This window comes from Tamandua tetradactyla, chromosome 7 (assembly GCF_023851605.1).
Source record: "Tamandua tetradactyla isolate mTamTet1 chromosome 7, mTamTet1.pri, whole genome shotgun sequence".
NCBI classification, from domain to species: Eukaryota; Metazoa; Chordata; class Mammalia; order Pilosa; family Myrmecophagidae; genus Tamandua; species Tamandua tetradactyla.
This window is the reverse complement of record NC_135333.1, coordinates 28,654,487-28,680,242: the sequence shown is the minus strand read 5'-3', so window position 1 is coordinate 28,680,242 and position 25,756 is coordinate 28,654,487. Positions and strand designations below refer to the sequence as shown.

At 46.4% G+C, this 25,756-nt stretch overlaps 1 protein-coding gene and 1 pseudogene across 2 annotated transcripts in view; one reads left to right on the top strand and one right to left on the bottom strand.

The window, feature by feature from the left end:
- MYH9 (myosin heavy chain 9) overlaps window positions 1–25,756 on the top strand; it is a 100,758-nt gene that overhangs the window by 12,224 nt on the left and 62,778 nt on the right. For both annotated transcript variants that reach the window (XM_077168695.1, XM_077168696.1), the window contains exon 2: window positions 19,272–19,623. In XM_077168695.1, coding sequence (XP_077024810.1) covers window positions 19,291–19,623 — 333 coding nt within the window. In that variant the 5' untranslated portion in view covers window positions 19,272–19,290. The remainder of the gene's footprint in view (window positions 1–19,271; window positions 19,624–25,756) is intronic.
- LOC143689507 (small ribosomal subunit protein eS26 pseudogene) lies at window positions 20,436–20,755 on the bottom strand (annotated as a pseudogene).

Below are 25,756 nucleotides of genomic sequence, written 5' to 3'. Positions count from 1 at the left end.
AGAAGCAAGTGGGGTGTGTGTGGAGTGAAGGCCTCTGTGATCCAGGGACATTCCATCAGAGACTTGAAGGAACCCAGGGAATGAGCCATGCAGACATAGTTCTGGGGCAGGAGCCCTCCAGGAATTTTCTCTCCTTTGCTAGCTAACTGCTTTGAACTCGTTTCCTTGTCCATAAAGTGTGGGTTATGTCATACTCCCCTCGTACCCTGGTCATGTCTGAGCTCTTCTGCTAGCTTGCTTGCTGGTCTCACTCACTTGATACAGGGGCTGTGACTGGGACCCTTGCACCATGCCTTGCCAGTGCTTGAGAATTGGGTGAATACGGTCAGACTTGAAGGCATCAGAGAGTGTATGCGGTTGAACAGACCTGGGTTCAACGTCCAGCAGTGCCCCTTGCCTCTGTGTGATCTTGGCAGATCACTATAATCCTTTGGGTTCTGAGGCTCAACCTTGACCATGTGCCCAGGACTCGTGTTTAAGTAAATAGGCAAGGGTTCCGGTCTCAGACCTCTTGCCCTAATCCGAAATCTCTCAATTTTCAACTCTTTGACCTTGGGCGAAATGTATAAATATCCCGTGCCTCAGTTTCCTTATCTGTGGAATGAGGAATGTTAGGAGAAACTACCACTGAGGGTCTGGTGCTCAGTACACTTGTGTTTTCTTTATAAAACATTTGTCCAAGACAGTGCCGGGCTATTTTTATCTGTTTTTCTTTAAACCTGTTTTAGTCTTTTTTTTTTTCCTCCTGTCATTTTATAACGTTTGAAGGCTCTTTCAGATTACTGCAGTGAGAATTTCCCAGGAGCGTGACAGTTTGTGTTACCATTTTACAGCAGAGAACATTGAGCACGACTTGGCAGGTGGCAAGTGAGAGAATAAGAGCCTCTCCCAGCTCTTAGATATCTGCTCCTACCGTCTTATCCCACATAAACCCATTAAATGGATAATGTTTGTGAAGTCGGGATTTGGTTGACGTTTGCGCTTTTGTCCTTAACCTTAAAGCCATGGTTGTGAGGTCCCAGTGCCTAGCTGCAGAAATAAAATACAGCTGTCCCTGTTCCACTGGAGACAGGGCTGGTGGGCACCCGATGAGCTGGGCAGCTGGTGACCTCTGGGATCAGGTCAGCCTGGTTCCTGTAGGGAACTTGGGCCTGGCTTCTCTCCTGCAGCCTGCCCGTGCTGCCTCTTCTGTAGCCCACCAGCGTTCTGTTCTCAGCCTGTCTTCTGCCCAGCCGGTCCCACCACCCACCACCGGCTTCCTGCATTTGCCAGGGTGAGGAGGAGGTAGGATGTGCCATGCCAAGTGCTCGGGAAGACAGCCTCATTAGGAGCAGAGTTACTTGCCAAGCACCTTGGCATTCACAGGGCCCCACAGTCCCTGGGCTCCTCTTTCCTTCAGCTCTACCTGAGGGTAGTTCCACTGTAAGCCTCCTGTGGCTTAGGTAATATATAATGGACGGAGGGTCTGGCAGGAAGCCCCACCTTGCCACTTCCCAGCTGTGACCTCAGGAGAGGCAGGGTCCCCTGGAGCCACGGTGTCCTCCAGTGAGGTCACCACTCTGGGACCTTGGTGGTGTCACACATCAGAAGGTCAGTGTATTAAACAGAGGCTGTGAAGGATGGAGCTCTTCCCCTTTAAAAGAAGTCATAGGCTTTAATTATCCTTAGGTTGAAATGGTGGGGTTGCTTTTTTTTCCCTCTCCTTTCCTTACTTCTGGCTTTCAGACAAGAATCTGAAGAATGTGATACTCTTGTGTACTTGAGCAAAGATCAGGGGCTGGGGAGGATTCGGAGGCTCTTCTCTGGGGGGGCTATAACTTGTAGCTTTTGTGCTCCTGGACCTGGGGCATTCCGAATTGGTTGTGGTTGGAAGTCACAGACAATGACAAGCTCGTTAAATTCCTGGCTGTTCAATTTGATCCCGAGACAGCTGGGAACTGTGGGGGTGAGAGACTAACCGCTCCTCCTCCTCGCTACACCCTTATCTTAGAGAAATCAGGTTAAAAGGCTCGTGGAAGGGAAAGCAGGCTGACCTGAGGGGATTGATGTCAGCAAGGAGGATGGTTTCCGCTTCTTTGGTTCTGGGTGATGGGGGAGATGGTGGGTTACTGCGTTCTTTCCCCTTCCTGATCGTATGAAAGCTGCTCCTGAGCACGTCAGGCCCTGCTGCGAACGTTGCTGCTGCTCTTTCAGTCACGCAATGAGTCTTGCCTCATTGCCTCATCAGATGCTGGGAAGCTGAGTGGTTAGGTGCAGAGGCCCTGAAGTTGAGTGAGATCTGTGTGCTCTTGAGCAAATCACTTGAACATTCTGGGCCTCAGTTTCCAGGATACTAATAGAAAATTGCGCCTTTTTCCTTATAGGCTGTTGTTTGGGTTTAGATCATACTTGAAAAGCAGTCAGAGCTAAGATTTAGCCATTCTTACCTAATTGTAAGCATAGTCCTGTGAGGTAGGCTTTGTAATTCCCATTTTATAGATGAAGAAAGGGAGGTTTCAGGACATTGAACTCCAGGGTTACTCATCCTGCGAGCAGGGAGCCCAGCACTCCCAACCTCCTCTGGTAACTCCCGAGGCCGCACTCTGCCCTGACCCCAGCATCCTCGGTGCTGCATGTATGCCTGCAGGCCTCTTTGCCTGTGCCTGTGACCTCAGCATAGGGCAGGAGGGCGTGACTGAACCTGGCGGCTCCCTAGGGCAGGGGCTGCTCCCTTCCCTCAGATGCAGGCTCAGCCTTGGCCACTTTGGAACCAGACTGGGGCCTGGGCAAAGGAGCTATTCTTGGTGGGTGGTAAAATAAGCAGAGGCCGAATTGCTGTGAAGGACGTGGTGAGGTCCTCCCTGCCAACCTGGTTCCCTGCTCAAGGACAGCTGGGGTCAGCCCACCCTTCAGAAAAGGGTGCGACCATAACCTCCTCTAGGAACGGCAAGTTAATTTTTCTCTCAAGTGTGAAATAACTAGATTTTATCTTCATCCATGGCTCATATTAGATCATTTTCCCTGGGGAAGAGGGAGGCTCGAGGATGCTGTTTGTCTACCCCAGCTTCTCTGCAAAGCTTGGCTCTAGCCTCCATGCAGCCTGCGTGCCCAGGCTGGCATGTGCTGGCTCAGTTTAGATCAGGACCGAGGGATGGAGAGACTGTTTCAACCACTGGCCCTTCACTTTTAGGTTTACTTGCTCTTGGAGTCCTGGGTGATCTAGCCCAGCCCAGGGGAAATGGTCATTCTGTCAACCATCCCAAATCCTCCCTGTCTCACACAAACTCTCACTGTTGGACTGTCCTCGCAGAGGCTTTTTTCCTATGCATTTCCTCAAACCTCTTCCTTAGATCCTGCTTAATCCTTGGGAGGGTAACAAAGGAAGAGAATTCTCTTCAAGTCTTTGTTCACTTTGCCTTGGTGGCGAAGAAAACTTATTTGTGGTCCCTTTGCCTTTTTTCTCTAGATCTGGAGTTTGAGTTAAAAATCCTTGGATTGCATTACAGGGCCTCTGTGAGCCCCTTAAAATGATATGCAGAGGGTTCATAGCCTTGATCATTCTCAAAAGGGGGCCCTTGATGGCTGAAAGGGTTAAGAGCCACTGATTTAGAGGATTGGAAACCTTGGGCTTCCCGTTTATGGAGAGTGTGTCAGCGTGTGTGTCTGTAAACAGATATACAATCATTGAACTATAATCTGCTCATTCTAAGGTTAGGTTATGCCCAGGCATATAAATATGTGGTGAGCGCCTCCCCCATCCCACCCTCCTCTCCACCTGAGCTTTCCAGTAAGAAGCCTTTGATATCATATCACTTCGGAGCATCTCTTCAAGGTAGGGCTGGGAGTAGAGATTTGCACGATGATGTTTTCATTGTAGTTGAATTTGATCTGTGGTTATTTTGAATACCAAGAAAACTGACTTCTTTTTTCTGTCCTTGTCATCTTATACCTTGTCCTCAAAGAATGTTTCATAAATCCCAATTATGTGGGTAAGTTACTTCACCTCTCTGAGTTTTAAGGGGGAAAGGGAAGCAGGGAAGGGGGCATCATAATGCTTCCTTGGCTTTGTCAAGGTTTTCGGGATCAGATGATGTAACTGGGGTGAGATAAGCCTATCTAACAGATGTTAGGAGATCGTTTGCTACTGCTGCTGTCTTACCTGCCTGAGGTAGAGCTCTCTCACAGAGACCCTCCTTTGACTTTGAACTTGAGTTTCTGCTTGGCCTAACTACCTGTGTGACCTTGAGCAAGTTGCTGAACTAGCCTGAGCTTCATCTCATTGAGGTTTGAGTCAGACTGAGGTTTTTCAAACTATCGATGGACTGGGGGTTCATGGAATTACTTAAGTAGGTTGCAACCAGCATTTTTACAGTTGAAATCAAATAAACTCAAATAGAAAATAGGTGTACGCTTGGCATATCTGTATTATTTTGTGAAACTTGTTTGACATGCTTCTGTGTGTTTGTGATAAAAAAGTTGTTTTAATTTTTTTTTTAAACTGTGGCTTGAGATTTAGTAAAGTATGAACCCCCCCAGGATGATTGCTCCAAGAGGCCTCTTTCAGCTTTGACTTTGTGTGGTTCCCATCTACAGGTCTGAGCAGAGCTGGGGCTCCTCAAGGCCTTGCAGCTGAGCTGTAAATAGAGCCCCTTGCAAGATCAAACTCTTTTAACTCAAGTTCATTACAGAATTCTGGGAGAAGAGCTGCATTCCTTGAGTGGAATAAATCATGTTGAGTTAGGTTAGGCAGGATGTGACTTCAAACCCCTGTGTGAGGGCAGTGGCTGACTCAGAGTGAACTCAGTGGCGACACAGGCTGTCTTGAGAGGCGCGAGAAGATTGGGGTAGGGGTGATGCTGGCACACTGGGAAAGCCACCAGGCAAGGGAGAAGGAGCTGAGATTCAGAAAGCTTGTCGGCCAGGCCTGCTGGGGGCTGCTCCTCATCCTTGTTCTTTCTTGTGTGGTAGCTGGTATCTCCCTGTTTTACGAACAGAGAAACTGAGGCCTGGAAGCCAAATCTGGCATAGTCAGTTCTGTTAGTTAAGTGGCTGGCTCAGAATTCTGATCCCAGGCTGTCTGCCGCCTGAGCGTTTCTTTTGTTTTTTTGGAGATGCCTTCCATAAAGGTCATGAATAAATGATCAACTTTTGGAAGACCTGTCTCTCTTTTTAGCTATGAGGCTCATTATCAGAGTCAACTGCAATGTCCATTTGATCAATTCAGGAAGATTGCTGTTGGCCTTTGACTAGTCATGTGTCTCCTAAAAACGAAATAACTTTATGAACATCAGATTTAGCTTGCATTAAAGCAGGAGAATGGTTCCATCGTGGTCCTTGGGGTGAGTGGATTAAGGACAGTGATTGTCAATCCTGGATGGCCACAGGGAAGCCTTGGTTCTTTCCAGGCTGTGGCCCATCTTGCTTCCTAAAGGGAGAAAGAATCACGCAACAGTCACCCTTATGTTGGGAAAATAAGATGCAGACTTACTGGGCTGAACATAAGCACCTAAGTCTGGTAGCAGGGGTTTTCTTAGATTGACTCCCTCGTGTCTGGACCTTCTAGAAGACTGGAGTCTTCCCCTGCATCAGATCCTCAGGCGTTGCTTCAGCACCTGCGCTCAGCCAGGCAGTGAGGGCCCTGTGAGGACTGGGACCCCATCCGTGCCCGGCAGCTCTCAACCCAACAAGATGAGAGTTGGTTTGGGGATGGGTGGAAAAGGCCGCATAATTAAGCCTTTTTAAAAAAATTTAAATATCAGAGAATAAGAGGGCGCTGAAGGTCTGGTGGGCTCTGGCTGCTTTTAGTTTCTTATTTTGGCTTCCATTTCTCAGCAGTCATGATATGGATAAAGAAAACCAGCATGCTGCACTTTCCCACTGAGGCAGTGGCTGTATAATTAAATCTTTCAAGTATGGTTATTTTTTTGTTTAGTTTCAGCAAACTATGCTCAAATGGCTTGAGGAGAGAAAAACCGTTCTATCAGCAGAACCACATGGAAGGAATGATTTTGCTGCAGCAATCTGAAGTGCTCAGGCTGCTCCTCGTGTGTGTAAGGGAGCCTGTGGCACGTTCAGGGGTGGTACCTGTGGGGGGTGGGGAGTAGTTGGAGTGTTCCGTGTATTGTTCCAAACAGAAAGCAGCCAAACACGTCTCCTGTCAATCTCCTCAAACCTGGGGGCGGGTCTGAGGGGATAATCTGGGAGGTGCCACCACCCCCATACCTGAAAGTATGTGCTTCTTTCTGCAGCTTCCCCTCAGCCGCGGGGTCAAAGCTCACTAAGTAGGTGATCTCACCGTGCAAATATTGACTCACTTAAGAGCAAAGTCAGAGGCCTGGTCCTGCACAGATGACTTGTCCTGTGGATGGCCAGTACCACTGGGTGAAAGCTGATTAGTCCTGGTGCTGACATGTCCTTCTGCCAATCCTTCCTCCCTTCCTTCCTTCAGTAGGTATGAGATGAGAGGGAGTTGGGAGGCTACCTTTGTAATGGTTATTATCTTAGACAGGTTCCCTGAAGACACATAAAGGCTGCGTCTCCATTTCAGTTCATGTCAGCAAGCACTGTGGGAGGGCCCCTCTGTGCAGTACCCTGGGCTCCCCCATCTCCCCAGGAGACAGGCTGGATGGCTCTTCAGCTGATTCCACGCTAACTTAAAACCAGCTGTGAAGGCCACCTCACCCAGGCAGCCTTTCCTCACACATTCGCCACCCCAGGCCAGATACAGCTCAGTCTGTCTTATTCCAGGACTACTGTTTCTTGACTGCTTTTCTTCCCCGTTGTCCTAAAAAGCAGGGACAGTACTCTCCCCTCTGCCACCTCCACCTCCTTACTCAGGTTCTGGTTGAGCTCTAGGCTGGCCACTCAAGTCTGTCCCCCCAGCAGAGTGGCTAGACTGAAGGGTGTCTGGAGGGGACACGAGAGGTGGGGCTGGAAGGAGAGTTTGGAGGCATTGGTCAGGCCTAAAGGCCATGGGCGTCTCCGCGTCTCTCTGGGTTTGTCTGAGCTCCTGTTCTCCATGTTGGGTGGGCTGGGGTCCTGGCCGGACCTGTTCTCCATGTTGGGTGGACCCGGGTCCTGGCCGGACCTGTTCTCCATGTTGGGTGGGCTGGGGTCCTGGCCGGACCTGTTCTCCATGTTGGGTGGGCTGGGGTCCTGGCCGGAATGGGCTGTCTTCAGGCTCTAACTTTGCTCTGTGCAATCAGCTGATGGCTCCATTCGATAAGAAATGGTTTCTGTGCCGGGACGGACCCTCAGCAGTGGGTCCTTGGCCCTGAGGGTGGCGTCTTTTAGGACCAGACCCAGTCACCTACTGTAGTCAGGGTAAAGGGGCTAAATGAGAGCTGTGTCCGGGGTGCTGTGGGGACACTGTTCCTTGGACCCCTGGGGTGGCTGGATCACGTTTCATTTAGGAGGAAAAGATGGTGGGAGGATATGGAAGCACACCAGGCTGTTTGGAGTAGTGGATCAGAGGCTGAAACCGCTTGTCCTCTGTCCCTCTCTTGTGGCATTTAACTACTTTCTGTCTAGTCTAGTCATAATAGTCTCTCAGGTTGGGCTCCCTTCTTGCTGGTCCTTAGAATTTTCCAACTGCTGACTTCTCAGCCACACTACCCCCTTCAGTTGAGGTCAGGTCAGGGAGGGTGATGTCTTTAAAATACAAATCTGAAGATGTCACTCTCCCTCTTTCCCCTGGCCTGCAGTGGTTTCTCCTTGTCCCTGGAATAAAGTCCACATTCCTTAATGTGGCCGATAAGATCCTGGGTGAACTGCCTCTGCTTAAACTCCAACCTCCTCTCAAGCTACTCCCTTCCTCCCCTTGCCTGTCCCTCCCACTCCCCACACATGTAGTTGCCCGGGAAGACCCATTGAAGGAGTCTATGCACAAGATTCTGGCGTCATTTTTGATCGCCTGGGGGTTTGTTTGGTGCAGGCAAAGTCCAAATACCCACAGGCCCTGCATTCTGCAGTCAGGTAAATGCGAGCTTTGCTCAATGTTCCTTTGGGTTCACAGGAGTTATGGGAAATCCCCAAGTGCAGCCTGATGGAGAGGAAAGGGCTAAGAGGGGAAGCTCTGGGGCTCTGGTGCTAAATTCCTCTCTAGCCTTTCCCTGCTCTGATTTACTTATCTGCTCAGCATCAGCCCAGGCTTGGTTTGGAGTACTGCTAATGGAAACAAGTCCCAGCTTCTTCTGCAAGCAAACAACATTCCTGAGGTGGGGGGGAGGGCATCTGCCACCTTCCTGTTCCTCTGCAGCTTCGTGCCTCCTGGGCTCTGGGCAGCTGGGAAGACCCCTCTCTCATGGCCTTAGGAAGGGGGCCCATTTCCAGCTCTCTGTAACATTGGCCACTTTGATGACCCCTCCCTGTAAATACCTCCTCTCTTAACCCTGGTGCTAGTGCAGGGAGGCTCCTGTGTGTCCATTATCTTGTTTGAACCTGACAGCAGTCCCTGCTGAGTAGGTAGCACATCTTTTAGGGGGTGACTTTCCGCTGGGTTGCCTGTGGGTCATTACCAAACTAGGTACGACCCAGCTCTTCCTCATAGGCCTGGTGCACATCCCACCACACTGCTGTTTCCCAACCCGCCATCTGAGAAATATTCTTCCTGCAGGGGATATTGATGGGCACTAAGCCTCCAGTGGGACAGAAAGCTAGGGCTTCTTTGTTGAAGGCTTCTCAGAACCTTTCATGTGCAGTCTACCTCTGAGAGAGGACCATGGATAGACAGCTTTTCCAGTCTCACTCAGCCACAGGGCGGTTCCTTTTACAAATCCCTGTAGTTGGGAGTCACTGTACTATGCCATGTTTCCCTCTGTGGACTGGTGTAACCCAGAGAGAGTCACTGATCTTCTGGAAACTATTCGTCACCTCCAGGTTTCATTCCTAGGAAGGATGGGTTTGATTAGGCTCTGCAGACATGATATTGGAGTTTGGGTAAGGTGGACCCTATTAAGTGTTGGATTCTTTGCTGGGAACTTGTTACAACTTTGCTGTTGCGGGGTACGTTTTCTCATCCTAAAGTTATGAAATTGAGGTCCTAATAGCTTCAAGATTACAAGAACAGTAAGTGAGGGATGTGGGATTCCAACTGAGGTCCATTTGACTCCAAAGTTTTGCCCTTTCCAGTCCATCATAGTGTATTGCAAGCATTTGTCTTGAGAGTTTCAGAATCATTGCCCCAAACAGCTGTGGCTTTTCCAAATGCCCTTTCTCAGTTCTGAGTTGGAACTAAAGGTTGCTGTCTTCAGCACCTGCTTAGACCGAATGCTGTAGGAGAGGCATGGACGGTGGAGAGCCTTTTGTTGCTTCCCAGTGAGGGAGATCCTTTCGGAGTTTTATGCTGGTGGTAGGTAGTAAGCACCTCCACCTTGGGTAATCCTGGGATGCTGGGAAGTTCCAGAAAACAGATGGTTTATTCAACCTTATGTAAAACTTCTTGGGGGCCATTAAATTTTACCTTTTTATTTCTCCTTGTAGGTTGTAATTCCCCGTATGCTTCTTTTCCCTTTTTGGTTTTGTGATATGAAAATTAGCCCATAAATGGCTTGGTTTTTGTAACATATAAGGTGATTGACTGTACTCCACTTTTATTTTTATTTTATTTTTTTCTACTTAAAAAAAAAATTTTTATTGAGAAATCCTCACACACATACAGTCCATACATGGTGTACAGTCAGTGGCTCACAATATCATCGCATAGTTGTGTATTCATCACCATAGTCATTTTTAAGACATTTGTATTACTCCAGGAAAAAAAAATACAAAGAAAGAAGAAAAACCTCGTATATCCCATACACCTTATCCCTCCCTCTTATTGAAGTCTACCCAATTTACTTTACCCCTTATCCCCCCATTATTTATTTATTTTTTTATCCATCTTTTTTTACTCATCTATCCATACCCTGGATAAAAGAATCATCAGACACAAGGTTTTCACATTCACACAGTCACATTGTAAAAACTATATTGTTATACAGATGTCTCTGAGAATCAAGGCAACTGGTACACAGCTCAACAGTTTCAGGTACTTCCCTGTAGTCAACTCTAAAACACCATACACTAAAAAGGGATATCTATATAATGCATAAGAATAACCTACAGGATAGCAACCTCTTGACTATCAGCTACTGAAATTTTATTTTGATCGTTTCTCTCTTCCCCCTTTTGGTCAAGAGGGCTTTCTCAGTACCCTGATGCAGGTCCTAACTCATTCTGGGAGTCCTGTCCCACATTACCAGGGAGATTTCCACTGCCTTGGGAGGGCAGTGAATTCACCTGCTGAATTGCCTTAGAGAGAGGGAGGCCACATCTGAGCATCAAAAGAGGTTCTCTGGGGATGACTCTTAGGCCTGATTATCAGTAGGCTTATGTTCTCCTTTGCAGAAATAGGTTTCATAGGGGTGACCCCCAAGATCGAGGGTTCAGCCGATTGAGTTGGTTGTTCCTGTACTCCAGTCTTGTGTGCTTTCAACATGGGTCTCTTTGTTCACTTCAGTTCTCTAACTCTCCGGCCTAGTTTGTACAGCTCAAAGGGATTTTCCAACCTCTTAGATAAACCTTCCTCTTTACTCTTCTTTCTCATCTTTGGCTTGTTTCACTCTCATTCATTCATGAAATTCTGGTATCAGGTAATTGTGCTAGGCATTTGGAATTGAGATGACTGAGACCTGGTCCCTGTCCGCAAATAAAACTGCAGATAATTATAGTTCAACCATTTGCCTATTGCAGCGGAGATGAGTATAGAACACAGAGGGAAGGGACATAGCGTAAGTCTTTTTGTGGCAGTTAGGGAGGGCTTCCAGAGGAGGTAGCATTTGAGTTGAGATTTGAGAGGGTTCCTGGCACAAAGGCCTGCTTGAAGGCCTGAAAGCATGAGCAGAATGGAATGTGATTAGGAAATTATGAGTAGTTCCAAATAAATGACAGTGGCAGAAGGGAAGGGTGGGTGGTAGCAGGTTAATGGATTGGGTCACTTAGGACTTGCACCCCATGTAAAGATGATCTGATTTTCTGGTAGTGTAGGGCCAGTGCTACGTTTTAAAATGGCACATAATATCAGTAAAATAGGAAGCAGTGTGAATACAGTTTTGAGCTGATGAGTAATCCTGAAGGCAGCAAGGTGGATTATTTGAAGGAGGTGGAAGAGTCAGGGGAAGGCTAACAAAGGAAGCAGTTGTGCCCCATTAGGAGGCGTGTGGGCCTGGCTTAGAGCTGGGCACTGGCCGTGGAGTTGGCAGGGGGCTTGGCACTGAATGGGGAGGCGTTTGGAGTGACTGTCCTGGGTGACCAGATGGACAAGGTCTTTCCCAGGAGAGGATGTGGGTCTGGATGGCAAGGGGTGTTTAGGTGTGATGGTGCTGTGGGCTCTCCAGGTGGGGATGGCTGATAGGTGCTTATGTTTATAAGCAGTCTCAGGAATGGATCTCGGTTGGAGATAATTTACCTAGGCCTTTCTCCTTCAGTAGGAAGCTGTGGACTCCATGTGTCTAATCCTGATTTGGCAAAATTACTCAATAACTAGCATTTGATGGAATTTCCAGGATGGTGAACTGACACAGCTATGGAGTCACCCCTGAGATGTGACTGCCACATATCTTCCGTTAAGATGGACCTTCTGAGGCTGGTGAATTTATTTATGAATCATGTGCTGAGCTGCCATGTTAGAGGTGCTGAAGGAGATTCATGCCCTGCTTTGGGAGGCAATCAATTTCCTTTGCCTTTTTTTTTTTTTTAATTGAGCATTTAGGAATTTTAAAAAATTAATTTTTAAATTAAAAAAATTATAACAAACACGCAAACATTCTGTTCTACGTATATAGAATCCCTCTATCATTCTTACATGCAGCTTCATTTGGTGTTTTAACATAATTGTATTAGTTATGTAGTATTGTGCTGTCCATTTCTGAGTTTTTGTATTCAGTCCTGTTGCACAATCTGTATCCCTTCAGCTCCAATTACCCAGTATCTTACCCTGTTTCTATCTCCTGATGGTCTCTGTTACCAACGAAATATTCCAAGTTTATTCACTAATGTCAGTGCGTATCAGTGAGACCATACAGTATTTGTCCTTTTGTTTCTGGCTAATCTCACTCAGCATAATGTCCTTAAAGTCCAGCCATGTTGTTACTTCATAGTTTTATTCTGTCTTACAACTGCGTAATAGTCCATCATATGTATATATACCACAGTTTGTTTAGCCACTTGTCTGTTGATGGACATTTAGGAATTTTTAAAGGCTAGGCTAGCATATGAGGGTCGATGAGTTTACTTACAATATAGTATATTAAAAGGAAAATTATTCCTTTGTAATTGTGCCATAAGTGGATTATTGCCTAGGTTCTGGGAATCTTTTTGCCCTGGAAGTTTGTGTTCTATTAAGAATCTTTGATCTGTGCATTCAGAATTGGGAGAGACTTTACTTAGCAGAGTTTTGTCTTCATGATACTATGTTTGCTAGTATCATTTGACATACAGCCTAGCACCAAGAGGCTGACATACGTAACAATGAGATAGGGCACACCTGGAAAGATCCCTGCAAAAGGGAAGGCCCATGAAAGCAACCACTTCTGACACAAGACTCCACGAAGGAAGACTGGGCAGGAACAAGGGACTGGCTGCAGGAACAAAGGGAAAGCGGTCATTCAGTTAAAAACCTGGGAACTCAAGGGAAAGTTTTATGGACACTGTGACATTTAAGCTGGGTCCTGGAATATGGAAGAGGTGATGGAAAAGTGTCGCAGACCAATGGAGAAGGGTGAAAGCCAAAATACAGAAAGCAGAACTGTGTTTCATTAACTATATAAAGTGGCTGATAATTTAATGTGGAATTTCTCAACCTCAGTACTATGGATAGCTTGGCCTGGATAATTCTCACTTGTTGGGGCCTGTCCTTTCCACTGTAGGACGTTGAGCAGCATCCCTGGTCTCTACCCAGTAGATGCCAGTAGCACCACCCGGCTGTGACAACCAAAAATGTCGCTAGACACTGCCAAATGTTCCCTGGCGAGGGATAGGGCAAGCGCATGGAATATTATCTGCATTTACACTTGAGGCCTGGAGAGGTGGCATGTGCCTCAATCACATAGCAAGTGATTGCTCTTCATTCACACAGCAAACCTCTTTATTATGTGCCTGCTGTGTTTGGATGGTGGATGCTGAGTTGAACAGAAAGAAAATCAAGGAGGAGGTTGCTTTCTGTCTACTTTAACTAGTTGTGTGTCTACTATCTGTTTCTCTGTAATAGTATATACTCTGTGATACCTTGCCACAATTTTATAGATTCTCAGTATTAGGTGATTATATAAGCAAATCTGATGGTTTGAAAATGTCTATACTATATTTTTACCACAACCACTTCTATAGAACCTTCCTTCACCATGGAATTCAGGTACCTGAATGGTTTCATTTAACTCAGAACCAGTGGCTATAAGGAGAAAGAGAAGAAACATGTTCATCTGTGTTCCCTGGGATAGGGGTGGGGATGAGAAACAAATAGGGAATCCTGCTTGCATAGATCAATGATGAGGCTGGGATGGGGACTTCCAGGGTCTGGTTGGGGCTGCTGGGACCTCTGGACTGGAACCTTGGCACGCTAAGCACCACTGGAGGTTGATTAGTCTGGCTGCCGGCAAACCAAGGTCACACCTGGCTGAGCTGGTGCTCAAACACTCAACTTCTTCCTTTTAGCGCCAGCAATTTAAAGCAGATGTGTGCAGATTCCCCTGTGAAAGGCAGCGTGAGGACATGGGTGTATAGCTCTGGTTGGCAAAAGGTCTGTTTTACTGATTTATTAATTGAGGGTGGGATGGGGTTCTCAGTTTGTTTTCTGTCTGTAGCCCCAGCAAGCTCACAGGGAAGGCCAAGTAAGTAGAAACTGCTCACAGCATCTAAGTCTCATTTTTCTCATCTGTAAAATGAATATGATGATATAGACCTTATGAAATTATGGTGAGGACTGAGTGAGAAATTGTAGCGCTTAGTAGCGGAACATGGCAGTTTTATGATGAGTGTGATTAGTTGAAAGCTCTTAGCCTAGAACTTGGCCCATAGAAGACTGGACATAAATCCTAGTTGTCTAGGAATTGTAAAGCATGCAGTGTTTGGAACAATGTATTCCCTCTTTAAAAGGCTAGTAGTTTCTTTTCCAGATAGAAGAATAAATAAAAAGAGAAACAGGGAGGATGGGAAGAAGAGGATTATTTGTGAAAACAGGGAGGAATAAATGGTTCAAATGGGGGGGGGGGTTGGGAGAGAAGGTGGACAGATAATCGAGGAATTATATTTTGGGTTGAAAGCTGAGGTTTTTGGTCAACCTATTTACTTTCAGTTTCATCATTTCCTGAGAGTCCTAATTTAGCTTCTGGTTGTGTGCTGCTCGATTATGGCCTAAAAAGGCAACTACTTGGGTTTCTAGGAGTTGGAATGGCACCCGTAGGAAGCTGCCTTGCCAGAAGCCAGGCACGCAAGGCTGAGCCATTTACCGAGGCGAGGCGGCAGGGTTGGTTTGTTTCCCTTTAACTCCTTGCCTGCCCATTCATTCCCTGCTGATTCCCAGGACTTCCTGAGGTTCCCTAACCTGAGCCATAAAGATCTTTTCTACAGGCCTGTATAAATATATGTTGTTTAAAGGCAATTTTTCCTCACTAGTAATTAAAAAAAATGTAAACCAGTGACAATTTCATACCTGTTAAGTTAATGAACGATATATGTATATTTTAATGATACCCAGTCCTGATATGGTTGCAGCAGATGTCACATGTATGCCCTGCTCAAATGACAGTGCATACCAAATCAAGTCTTTTGGAAAATGATTTAATAATACATATGAGGGCCATAAGCATGTTTGAATGTTCCTTTGCTCCAGCGACTCTCCTGGAAATTTATCTCAAGGTGGTACTTTAAATGAAGGGGGGAAAAAAAAACTCTATAAGAGGTATAAAACCTAGTATGTGGTGGTTAAACAAACAAAAAACCTTTTGGAATATTATGTAGCCATTAAAAATAATTACTGAGCACATGATTGCACTATGGGAAAAGGGTCATCATAAGTGGGGAAGACACAAAATGTGAAATTCTCTGCCCTGCATATAATAGTTAAAAAGCAAGTGTGTCTATGAACCAGGTCTAGGTGGGACCATATAAAAAGAGAAAACTGTGATTGTTTGTGGTGTGTCAGAAAGTTAGGAGGATGTTTTCCTTTCGTTTTGGAGATGTTTATATTATGTGCAGTTTAATAATGTTTCAGAGAGGCTGTTCAGTGGGCCTGGGGCAGTGGGGGGAAGTGGCTGCATGCGGGCTGCTGCATTTAGCAGATTCTCTCCCTCCCTAGTGTTGTTTTTGCAGTGTCCCTTATTTTAGAAGCTCTTTCCAGTGGCTGTGTAATCCACCTGCGTCCTGGAGAGGTGGCCCTAACCTGTGCACTCAGCTGGCTTCTTTACTGGGCCTTTCCCCAGCTTGCACCCCAGGCCCATGAAGCTCTGGCTGTGCTCGTTCCTGCCCAGCCCAGGGGGCCTTGCATAGAAACCCCATTGTTTTGCCTGACCTCTGAAGCCCTCCCCACGGTCTAACCCTTGTATTGATCTTGGCCCTGCTAGCACCCACGTCATCCCTGTAGAGTGGCTGAAACCAAATAGCTGTGTCCTTGGCTTGGTGGAGCAGGGCCGTCGCCGTATAATGAAGAATTCTGCTCAGGGGAGGTTCTGAGGCTAGTGGGGGCTCCTCTCAGCCAGCCTTCAGCGGGGGCCTTGGCCTTTGGAGGCAGGGGATCCAGCCTTGAAGGGGACGTGGTGTCATCGTCGTCCCCCCTGCCTCCCGCCTTTAACAGCTTTAATGGGATGTAACTCACGTGCCTTACAGTTCGCCCATCCGAAGTACATAATTCATTGACATCTAGTGTATACACAGAGTTGTGCAATGTCACCACAGTCAACGTTAGAACATTTTCACCACCTCAAGAAGAAACCCTGTAACCTTTAGCTTTGTCTTTGTGGGTACCCCTGTTCTGGGTGTGTGCACGTGAATGGAATCATGTAGTGTGTAGTGTAGTGTGAAGACACTTAGCATGGTGTCCTCAAGGTTGATCCATGTGATAGCACGTATCAGTGTTTCATTCCTTTTTGTGGTTGAATAATATTCCATTGCTTGGATAGACCACGTTTTGTTTAGCCATTTGCCCACTGACGGATGCTTGGGTTGTTTCCACCTTTTGGTTGTTGTAAATAGTGCTGCTATAAAGATTGTTGTACAAGTGTTTGTATGGACATTTGTTTTCCTTTTCTTGGGTAGAGTGGGATTAGAATTTCCCTAGGAGTAGAATTGCTGGGTCATATGGTAACTCAGTGTTTAATAGTCTGAGGAACTGCCAGACTGTTTTCCAGAGCAGCTGTGTACCCTTTCACGTTCCCACTGGCAGCGTGTAAGGCTTCTGATTTCTCCACATTGCCACCAACACTTGTCTGAGTTTTTGATTCCGGCCATCCTCTGGCTCCTCTCCTGGGAAGCATGTCTTGGTCTTCAGGCCTGGGTTAGTGCCCACTGGTAGCTAACTGCCCCCTCCCCTTCCCCAGACCCGCAGGCAGAGAAGGGCAGCTGGAATTCCCCCACCTCCCCCTGCCAGCCGCTGTAACATTTATGGGTCTCTGGCACAGAGATGCCATGAAAGGCCTATGAAAAGGCTGGCATGTTTCCCCAGATTTCCTGGATGGGCGAACCCGAGCTCCTGTGGCCCAGGAGAGCCCTCCATGGCCTAGAAGCCAGGCCGCCAGGCTGGTTCTTGCAGTCAGTCCTGGGTCTTGCTGCTCCTTGCACCAGGGTTGGTGTTGCTGGAATGAAGGGGAGTCTGATCAGGACCTGCAGTCCTTCTGCCATCCCTGTGCAGAGGAAGGGTGTTGGATTCTGACATGCTCTGCTTTCTGACAAGGCCACACTGCCCACACTGGGATGTTCGCTCACCCAGCTCCCTGCCAGGTGTAAAGCTCAGTTAATATTTGTTATATGTTAATAATGCATTTCCCTCTCCTCCCTGTGTCTCAGCTTATCAACATTATGGCCCAGCTCAGTTGTTAGCTGACTTCTCGGAGGGTCCCAAGGACAAGTATGAGGGCAGAGCCCAGCCCATGTTAGAACCCCCTCCATGATGGGGCTGGGTGACTCTGGGCAAGTGACTCACCCTCTCTGAGCCTTTTCCTCATTTATATGTGAGGGATAATAAGACCTATTTTCCAGGGTGTTGGCCATTAAATGAGGCTTGGTATTCATGGGGAGTACTGTACTTAGTAGTATCCCTTTACCTCCTCCTGGCAGGGGTCTTTTAGAGGCCGTGTGGTATCCTTGGGAGTCTTCACTGGGCTGGATCAGTGGGGACTATCAACCATCAGCAAATTTAGGATTTGGGGGGTTGGAGTTTAGGTGTGCCCCCCTTTATATACTGATGGGAGGCATTCTTATCCTTTGTGGATGTGTGGTCTGCAACAAGGTTGAGAACCATCAGCCTGGCTCCTGAGGCCACATGTTCCTGAACAGGCAAGTGACACAATGGGGAGGCCTTGGGGAGCCTGTTTCAGGGGCCTGGGTGCTGGGGCTTTGGAGAGGCCAACTGGTCAGTGGTCAGATGGATAGCAGGGAGGTGGAGGACAACTGGTGTTTACTCCAGCAGAGAGGGGCCTTTGATTTGCATGATTGGGCTTGACAGAGTGGAGTGAGGAAGCTGAAACAAAACTGGCAGTGCCCTAGGAGCTGCCCCTTGCCTAGGCCTCAGACCCACATGAGTGACAGTGGCAGGCTATGGTGGTTCACAGCTGTCTGTTCCTTCTGATATGTGTTGAGGGACTCTGGGCCCTGGCTGCTCTTGGGGGTGGTCTTTGCAGGGCTGAGGGGCTGCAGGGTTTGCTTATGCCAGGAATGACAGCAAAGCCTCTGGCCAAAGAAGTGGGTGAGGCTGTCTTGTTCTGCTCCTTGTTTTGCCTCCCTTCCTGTCTGATGAGCGTGCAGGTGTCCTGGAATGAGCCCAGGGGAGCCCTCAGCCTTGATTTGGAGACCATTTAATAAACCCAGGTAAGGCCTGGGTGGCCCCTTCCTAGGCTAATTTAATTAGCCTTTTCCTTTTGTTCCTTCCCCTCCCAAGTCTCCAGCCTTGGATTCACCTGGAAGCATGGATACTCTGAGGCTCTGGATTTGAATCTGGGATCTTTCTGGATATCTCAGGAGGAGGGGAAGATAAGGACTTGACCTTATGGTAGGAGCTGTGCAGTGAGTTTTGGTCTTTTCTGGGCCACTTCTTCTAATGGGCTGGTGACCATGGGCTGGATCAGTTTATACCAGGTTTCTAAACCCTGTTTTTGGTTCACTCAAAGCAATAGTTCTCTCAGCTTTTCCAGCCTCCAGAGGAATAATTACTGTGTTAGTAGTGAAAAGACCACAGGCCTAGGGATTTGAGCCCCAGCTCCTCTTCCTGGGTGACTTTGCACAGGTCTCTTAACTCCAGGAGTCTCTGTTTCCTCACCTGTAAAATGGGAGTAATACTTACCTTATCTACCTTACAGAGTTGCTATGACAAAGATCTACTGAAGTCGCTAATGTGCATGAAAGCATTCCCTAAGCTATAACCACATAGATATAAGGGATTGTTTCGTCATCTTTATTTTGCAAATGGGTTTCGAGAAAAGCAAACACATATGTACTTAAGCTCTCTTGGCAGTAAATTGTGAGGGTTGCCTTTTCGCATGAGTGCTCCACAGTGGAGCATTCTTATTGTACCCAGGGCTTTCCCCCCATAGCCCGACTTCTTTCCTTCTTGCCTTATTTTTGGGGGATGTGTTATCAAGATGGAATTAAAATCTGGTGACATTGTATATTGTTATTTTATTTTCTTCTTTTGCCTTGGTTTACTGTAAAATAAGAAAAAGCTTTTCAAACTGGAAATTTTAAAACTTGTTTTTTGTTGAAAATCCTCTTAAATTGTTTGGGCCCGCTTCCCTGTCTTTGAGACGCTTATTCTGCTCATCATTTAGCACAGTACTTTTGTTTATAGATTCATTTGATTATTGATTCTAGGATACTCTTTATTAATGTCTTGCAAAATCTCTGATATCAACTTGTTTTTTTCAGTGACATAATCTTTCTCCCAAAAGTGGGGAACAGGAAAGTTCTGGTTAATTGTGCAGCCTGATCTGCAGAGTTTTGTTGTATTGTGCTACTGTAAAGTGTGCAAACCTAAGTGGTGAGTGTGAGTGATCTTTGTGTTGCTGATGCAGTTGTATCTAATGCCTTCTCCTTTTTTTTTTTCTCTTTAGATCCTGGCTATAAGTCACTATGGCTCAGCAAGCTGCCGATAAATATCTTTATGTGGATAAAAACTTCATCAATAATCCACTGGCCCAGGCCGACTGGGCGGCCAAGAAGTTGGTATGGGTGCCCTCAGACAAGAGTGGCTTTGAGCCTGCCAGCCTCAAGGAAGAAGTGGGTGAAGAGGCCATTGTGGAGCTGGTGGAGAACGGGAAGAAGGTGAAGGTAAACAAGGATGACATCCAGAAGATGAACCCACCCAAGTTCTCCAAGGTTGAAGACATGGCAGAGCTCACATGCCTCAATGAAGCCTCGGTGCTGCACAACCTCAAGGAGCGCTACTACTCAGGGCTCATCTATGTAAGTGGCTTCCCTAGCCTTCCACAGGGGCCGTGGCCTGGGGGCTCCAAAGTGGGAGGTTCCAGGCCCCACACACTCTCAGATGCCTGGGCTGGCTCTCTGGTAGAGACAGGCTTTAAGAAAGGCTGGGGCGACGTCCTTGAACTTCAGCATCTGAGTGGCTTGGTGAAATGTTCTGCAGAACATTACTTTTATGTCTTCCTTGCATAGCCAAAGCACTTGATAGTAAAACAGGAGCCTGTTTTAAGTCAAATGTAGGGAGAAGAGCAGCCATGTCTGAAGTATACTAACCCACAACTGGCTTTAGTTCACACCTTGAAGGAGGGTCAGACTAGCATGGTAATTCCTTCTAAAGTTGGGGAATGCCATTTCCTGTATTTCCCACCTTGATCCTCCTGCACTACCTGGTCCCCTCTTCCATTACCATTTTGTCCGATCTCATGTTGGACACCTCTGCCATCTCAGTCTTTGTAGAGGCTTGTGGGTGTGACTTAATTCCCTGGGGATCATGATTTGAGCAGAGCTGAGAGCAACTAAGAGGAAGACTGGAATCAGCTAATCCATCCAGCACTTTAGTGGGGGTTCCATGCCAGCTTGACAATAGAGTCCAGAGAACAGCATGTGCAAAGGCCCTCAGAAGATCAAGAGTAGTCTTTTCTCTTTCCTCTAGACAAGACGCATTTGCAGAAAGACAGCTCATCACCTTTCTTTTTTTAATGCTATAAAGTTTAATTTCCATTTTATTTTCTTTCCAGAGAGCAGTTTTTCTTCAGTCTTTATGGACTCAACCCCTTACGTGGGCTTTGTGGATGTCATGGGGTAGCACCCACAGGTCTAAATCAGGGTGGAGGTATCCTGTCCTTCCGGGCTTCACGAGATCAGTTTCTGACCACCTTGCTGTGCATGGCACAAGTCCTGCAGTAACGCAGTTTTGCATACAGCTTAGGGAGCACATAGGCGTCGAAGACATTTGCTTTGGAAATGTCCCTGACACTGCAGCCTCTACTATGTTTCAAATGACGAACTTCTTAATGGCCTTATCCTTGGGAACTGTGTGCAGTTTTTGCAGCGAATAGGCTGCATGTGGCCATGCCTTTTTGGCGCAACCGTTGTTACTTCATTTCTTTGTCATCTTGGAAACGAACACACGGGAGCGCTCGTCAACTTTTGAGACAACATTAGGAAATGAGCATTCGCTCGTCCTCTTGGTGATGGACTCCAAGCTCCTATTGCCCTTGGGTCAGTAAGTTCTAATGTTGATCCCAAATCCCTTCATTTCTCTTCCCAGTGGGGAAGAAATATCTGGTTCAAATTATTCCTAAATTAGGTATTCTTAAAGTATGTTGTTATAGCTACTTTGGCCTTCTTGGTCTTGGGGCTGGATAAACCAGTTCTTGAATTTTTCCCAGAGCTATAGGAAGAATATTTGATGAGATTATTTATTACAGCCCTCTCATTTTATAGTAGGGGAGATAAAGTCTCTGACTGAGGGGTTTGCTCATGATCACATAAGAAAAAGAGGAGCTGGGCTCATCCTATTACAGAGACGGTGAGTGGCTTTCAAGGTCAGCCTTTCCGCTTTCTGTACAATTCAGAATGACTTCAGGACATGTTTCTATGGGCCGCTTGGACTTTATCCCACTGGACTGATATTTCTGAGTGCCCTGTCTTCTTCAGAAACCCTCTGTTAAACCACGGGCCATTTGGATTGCCCAGAAGTACTGCCTGGGTCGGACTATATGCGAGGACCTTGCTGTTTGCTAAGTCAGGCCATGCTAACAAGGTCCCCTATTTCCTGTCATGGTGATCACCTTTTGGGGATGAGCCTGATTAGTCAAGGACCCATCAACAAGTAGATATTGGAATGGTCTACCTGGAAAAGTCCTTCTTCCGAGACCAGCTTAGTCCAGTTTTCCAGTATGGCAGGGGGAAGACTTGAGGCCCAGAGATAGCAAGGGACTTATCCAGGGTCACTCAGCAAGTGAAGGCAGGGCAGAGGCTGGAGCTTGAGTTTCCTAACTCTCAGCCCGGTTATTGCTTTGTTTCTTGATGCGCATATTGTATGGAACCAAATTAAAATTCCCTTCCTCTAGGAGTGTTAACCACTGAAGTGCAGCATTAGTGACCTGTAGAAAAATGAAGGGTCTTTAAGGAAGCACATCTGTCTGCATGGTGTGAGATGGGGAGCCGCAGTCCCATTGCCTCTTCTTGGGAGGTGTATGGTTTATGTTATACACACTGCTGTGCTGTCAAGCCAAAATGGTCTCTGCTAAATAGAGTGATTAAGAGCATGGGAGTTGGAGCCCCTAAGACCTGAATCACATCCCAGCTCAGCCACTTACCCTGCTTCAGGGCTCCTTGGGCCTCACTTGCTCCTCCCAGGATTCCGTGAGAACTTTGTGAAGTACCAAGTTAGCATCTGGCTCATGATAGGCTCTGGACTCAGGTAGCTCCTGCTATTTGTTATAAGTGAAGGTAATTTATAACCTCCTGCAGTAATGCAGTTTCGCATACAGTTTAGGGAGTGATTGTTTTGCTTAGCCCTTTACCGGTGTCTCTGTTCAACTTGAGTTCCATTAGAGATTTGCTGAGTATGACATGAGTTGGACAGCATGCCCTTGCCTATATCAGCTGGCTACAAACGGTTTTTCCTTCCCACAAGAGGGATATTAGTTATTAAAGTGCGTTCAATATTAGTTGCTTCATCTTTCCTCTGAAAACGACATGCCCAAGTTTCACTCTTAGGCAGAGACGGTAGGTAGGGCTGGAGCTTTTTCTCTAAACTGGCTGGAGGTACTAACTATCATTTTTGCTTCTTTGTTGCTGGTTTCTCTGGCCTCCGACCAGCCTCCTCCTAAACATCCTCATCACTGGGAAAGTTGACTATTTCTGCAGTGGTCCTAATGGAGACCCTAGTAGCTGCAGAATTATAATGAGGTTAAAGCCACCTTGTGAGGCTGACTGGGCAGGGGGTGCCATCTCATGTGCACGCAAGGTTCCAGATTGCTACCTCGGGACTTTTGTGTGGAGAGTTTGCCTGGCATTGTGGGCGGAGTAGCTTATTCCGCGCCATTCCTGCTCTGTCTTTTCCTTTGGGGGGTGAGGCCCTGGGCTAGGGGGCGGTTGGGCACAAAGAACCTCTGTGGCCCATGAATGGAGCTGCTCCCTGGTGTGTGTGGGAGGAGAAGCACTTGCTCAGTGTCTGTGCTCACAGAGTTGCTGTCTCCTTCCTCCTGCCTTGTCTGAGCACCGATTGCATGGGATTGAATTTGATCAAACCCTCAGATTTGATAGTATTACCCCGGGAACTTTAAGCCCCATGTAGAACCCTCCACACGACCATCTGCTCTCCCCACCCCCAGCTACTGGAGACACTTGTGCTAAGCCTGCATCCCCTCTGCTGTCACCAGCAGCTGTGTCAAAACATCTGGCCCTGTGGCACTCCATAAATGTGTGCCCATGTGTCCTTCACTTTTATCGGGCTGGATTTACTAGAGTGTGGGTTTTCTCAAACCCCAGAAACAAAGCTTGATTGTCTCTGAGCTCCTGGGATGACCTTGCTGCTCCCTGGCCTTCTGTCTTGTCCCCACTCGACATTCACACGGAGGAGAACCCAGAAAAGTCTTCTACTTCATTCCTGTCTCCCCATGGTCCCCAGATTGCAGGCTGGCAATGCCACATTTGGGCTTCTTTGCCTCAGAGCTTTCCTGGTCCCTTGTATAAAGAGAAGTTGGATGGAAAACAAATGACTGATTATCCCCAGGAATAAAGGAAATTGAGGGCCTCCTTCCCCGCCTCCAAACAGAAGAGGCAGCCAAACATGCTTGTTGTTCATTCCTAAGCTCAGCTGCTCTTTTGAATGCAGACCAGTGTATGGTACATGGGTCCCCCAAGAGTTCTGCTTTCCATCTAACTTCTGATTAAAAATTCCAAGTGTTGTAGCTTTTGACTGACACTTGGGAAGTGCCTTCACAACTGGTCCCTGTGTGGACCTTGTCTGTGGGTTCAGCCAGAAGATCTGTCCTCAGCTTTGGCGGGATTGGTTTGGCTCCATGCCGCAGATCCTAAGATGTTTGCTGCCCTTGGATCAAGGGGGAGAACAGTGAACAGTAGGGAGTTGCCCACTGTGATGAGAAAGATAAAAGGATGCAATGAACTCAGAGAACTGACCTCCACGACCCTGAATTGGGTCTGGTCCCAGCTCTGCCATTAACAGCCTTGTGACCTTCAGTGGCACCAGACAGTGTCAAGGCTGCGCATGTGCGTGAACTGGGGAGTGCCAGGCCGCCTTAGCCAGTCTTCTGGGACTGAGAGGCACCTTCCCAGAAGGGGTGCTCAGCTTACTCCAGGTGCCCTAAGGGAGTCACATCCTCCTTCTGCCACCTTTGGGGTCTCTCCCACCTCTCAGAATTCTGTCAGTTTTGGTGGGGGCAGAGAGGGATCCTGGGGGGAAAACATAGCAGGAAATTTACTACAAAAAGAATTAGTAGCCACAGGCTAATGCGGATTTACCTTAAGATTTTGAGGAAAGACAGATCTGTATAAACGGGTGGCACTGGAAAGAGCTCTTCTGAGCTCCTCTTGGAGGCTGTGCTGAATGTTGCGCCAGTCACTTACCCTAGACGTTTTTTTTCAATTATTTTTAAAATTTCTTTTAAAATACCAAAAAATACCAAACAAACGCAAACATTCTTAACTTTTGATCGTTCTGTTCTACATATATTATCAGTAATTCACAATATCATCACATAGTTGCATATTCATCATCATGATCATTTCTTGGAACATTTGCATCTATTCAGAAAAAGAAATAAAAAGAAAACAGAAAAAAATTCGTATACCATACCCCTTACCCCTCCCTTTCATTGATCACTAGCATTTCAATCTAAATTTATTTTAACATTTGTTCCCCCTATTATTTATTTTTATTCTATATGTTTTACTCATCTGTTGATAAGGTAGATAAAACCCTAGACTTTCAATCCTTTTAACAGCTCAGTGAGCTGTACTCTTCCTTCCACATTGTAGAGATTGAGAAATGGAGGGAGGTTGGTTAAGAAACCTGCTCTTGCTGGAATTTGAACCCAGGGTGTCTGACTCCAGAGTCTGATTTTAATCATCCAGATTTATAGTTAGTTATGATGTTGATGACAATTCTTGCCACTTTCTCTGTTACGGCAGACACCAAGGTATAGCCAGGATTTAATTTTTTTTCTGATTTAAAAGACAATGTAGTTTCATGTCTTAGCTCACTCTATCTTTTCTGATGTTTCTGTCTCTCTCTTCTCTCAAAGATTATTCTTCCAGTTTTTTTTTTGGGGGGGAGTGGTCATTAAGAGTTGGTTATTTGCTTCTGTTTCTTTTTTAGGGAAATATATTAGTTCTTTTGCTTTCTAATTCATTAGTACTATTTTAATGTCATCATTTTTATTTCCTCTAGTCTTTTAGTTTAAAGTCATTGCTCTTTCGCTAATGCCTTCATATAGTTAATTATATATTTGTGTTTCCTGTTTATGAATACAGGACTGACTTCAGTATTTCCATTATTCATCTAAGCACTACTTTGACCTTATATTCAGTGGTATGCATTACTTATATATCCATTATATAAATAGTCTAAAATAAAATTTTTAATTCCCAAATGAAAAATAGAAAAAAACCCCAAAAAACAATGAAAAAGAGTATTCGCTAATTGGGTCCCCTGCGGGGAAGACTTGAGTCTTGGAGGAGGCTTACAGGGGACATTGGCATGGCCTTTAAGGTTTTGAGGGATTTTCATGAGGATGTCTGTAGAAGATTCCAAGGAGAGAATTTTGCTTGTTTTGTTTTATGAGAAGTTGTGAGTTTACAGAACAGACATGCATAAAATACAGGATTGCCATGCAGCACTCCACCACCCCCAGCCTGCATTTGTGTGGATCATTTGTTACATTTGATAATAGTACATTTTAATAATCATTCTATTAAAAAAAGTCTATGGTTTAGCTTATGGATCACTGTTTACTGTAATTCTTTGGATTTTTATTCTGTTACCATCTATACAATCTAACATTTCCCCTTTGCATCATATTTGGACATATATATTTCAGTGCTGTAAATTGCATTCACAGTGTTGCGCTGCCATCACCACCAT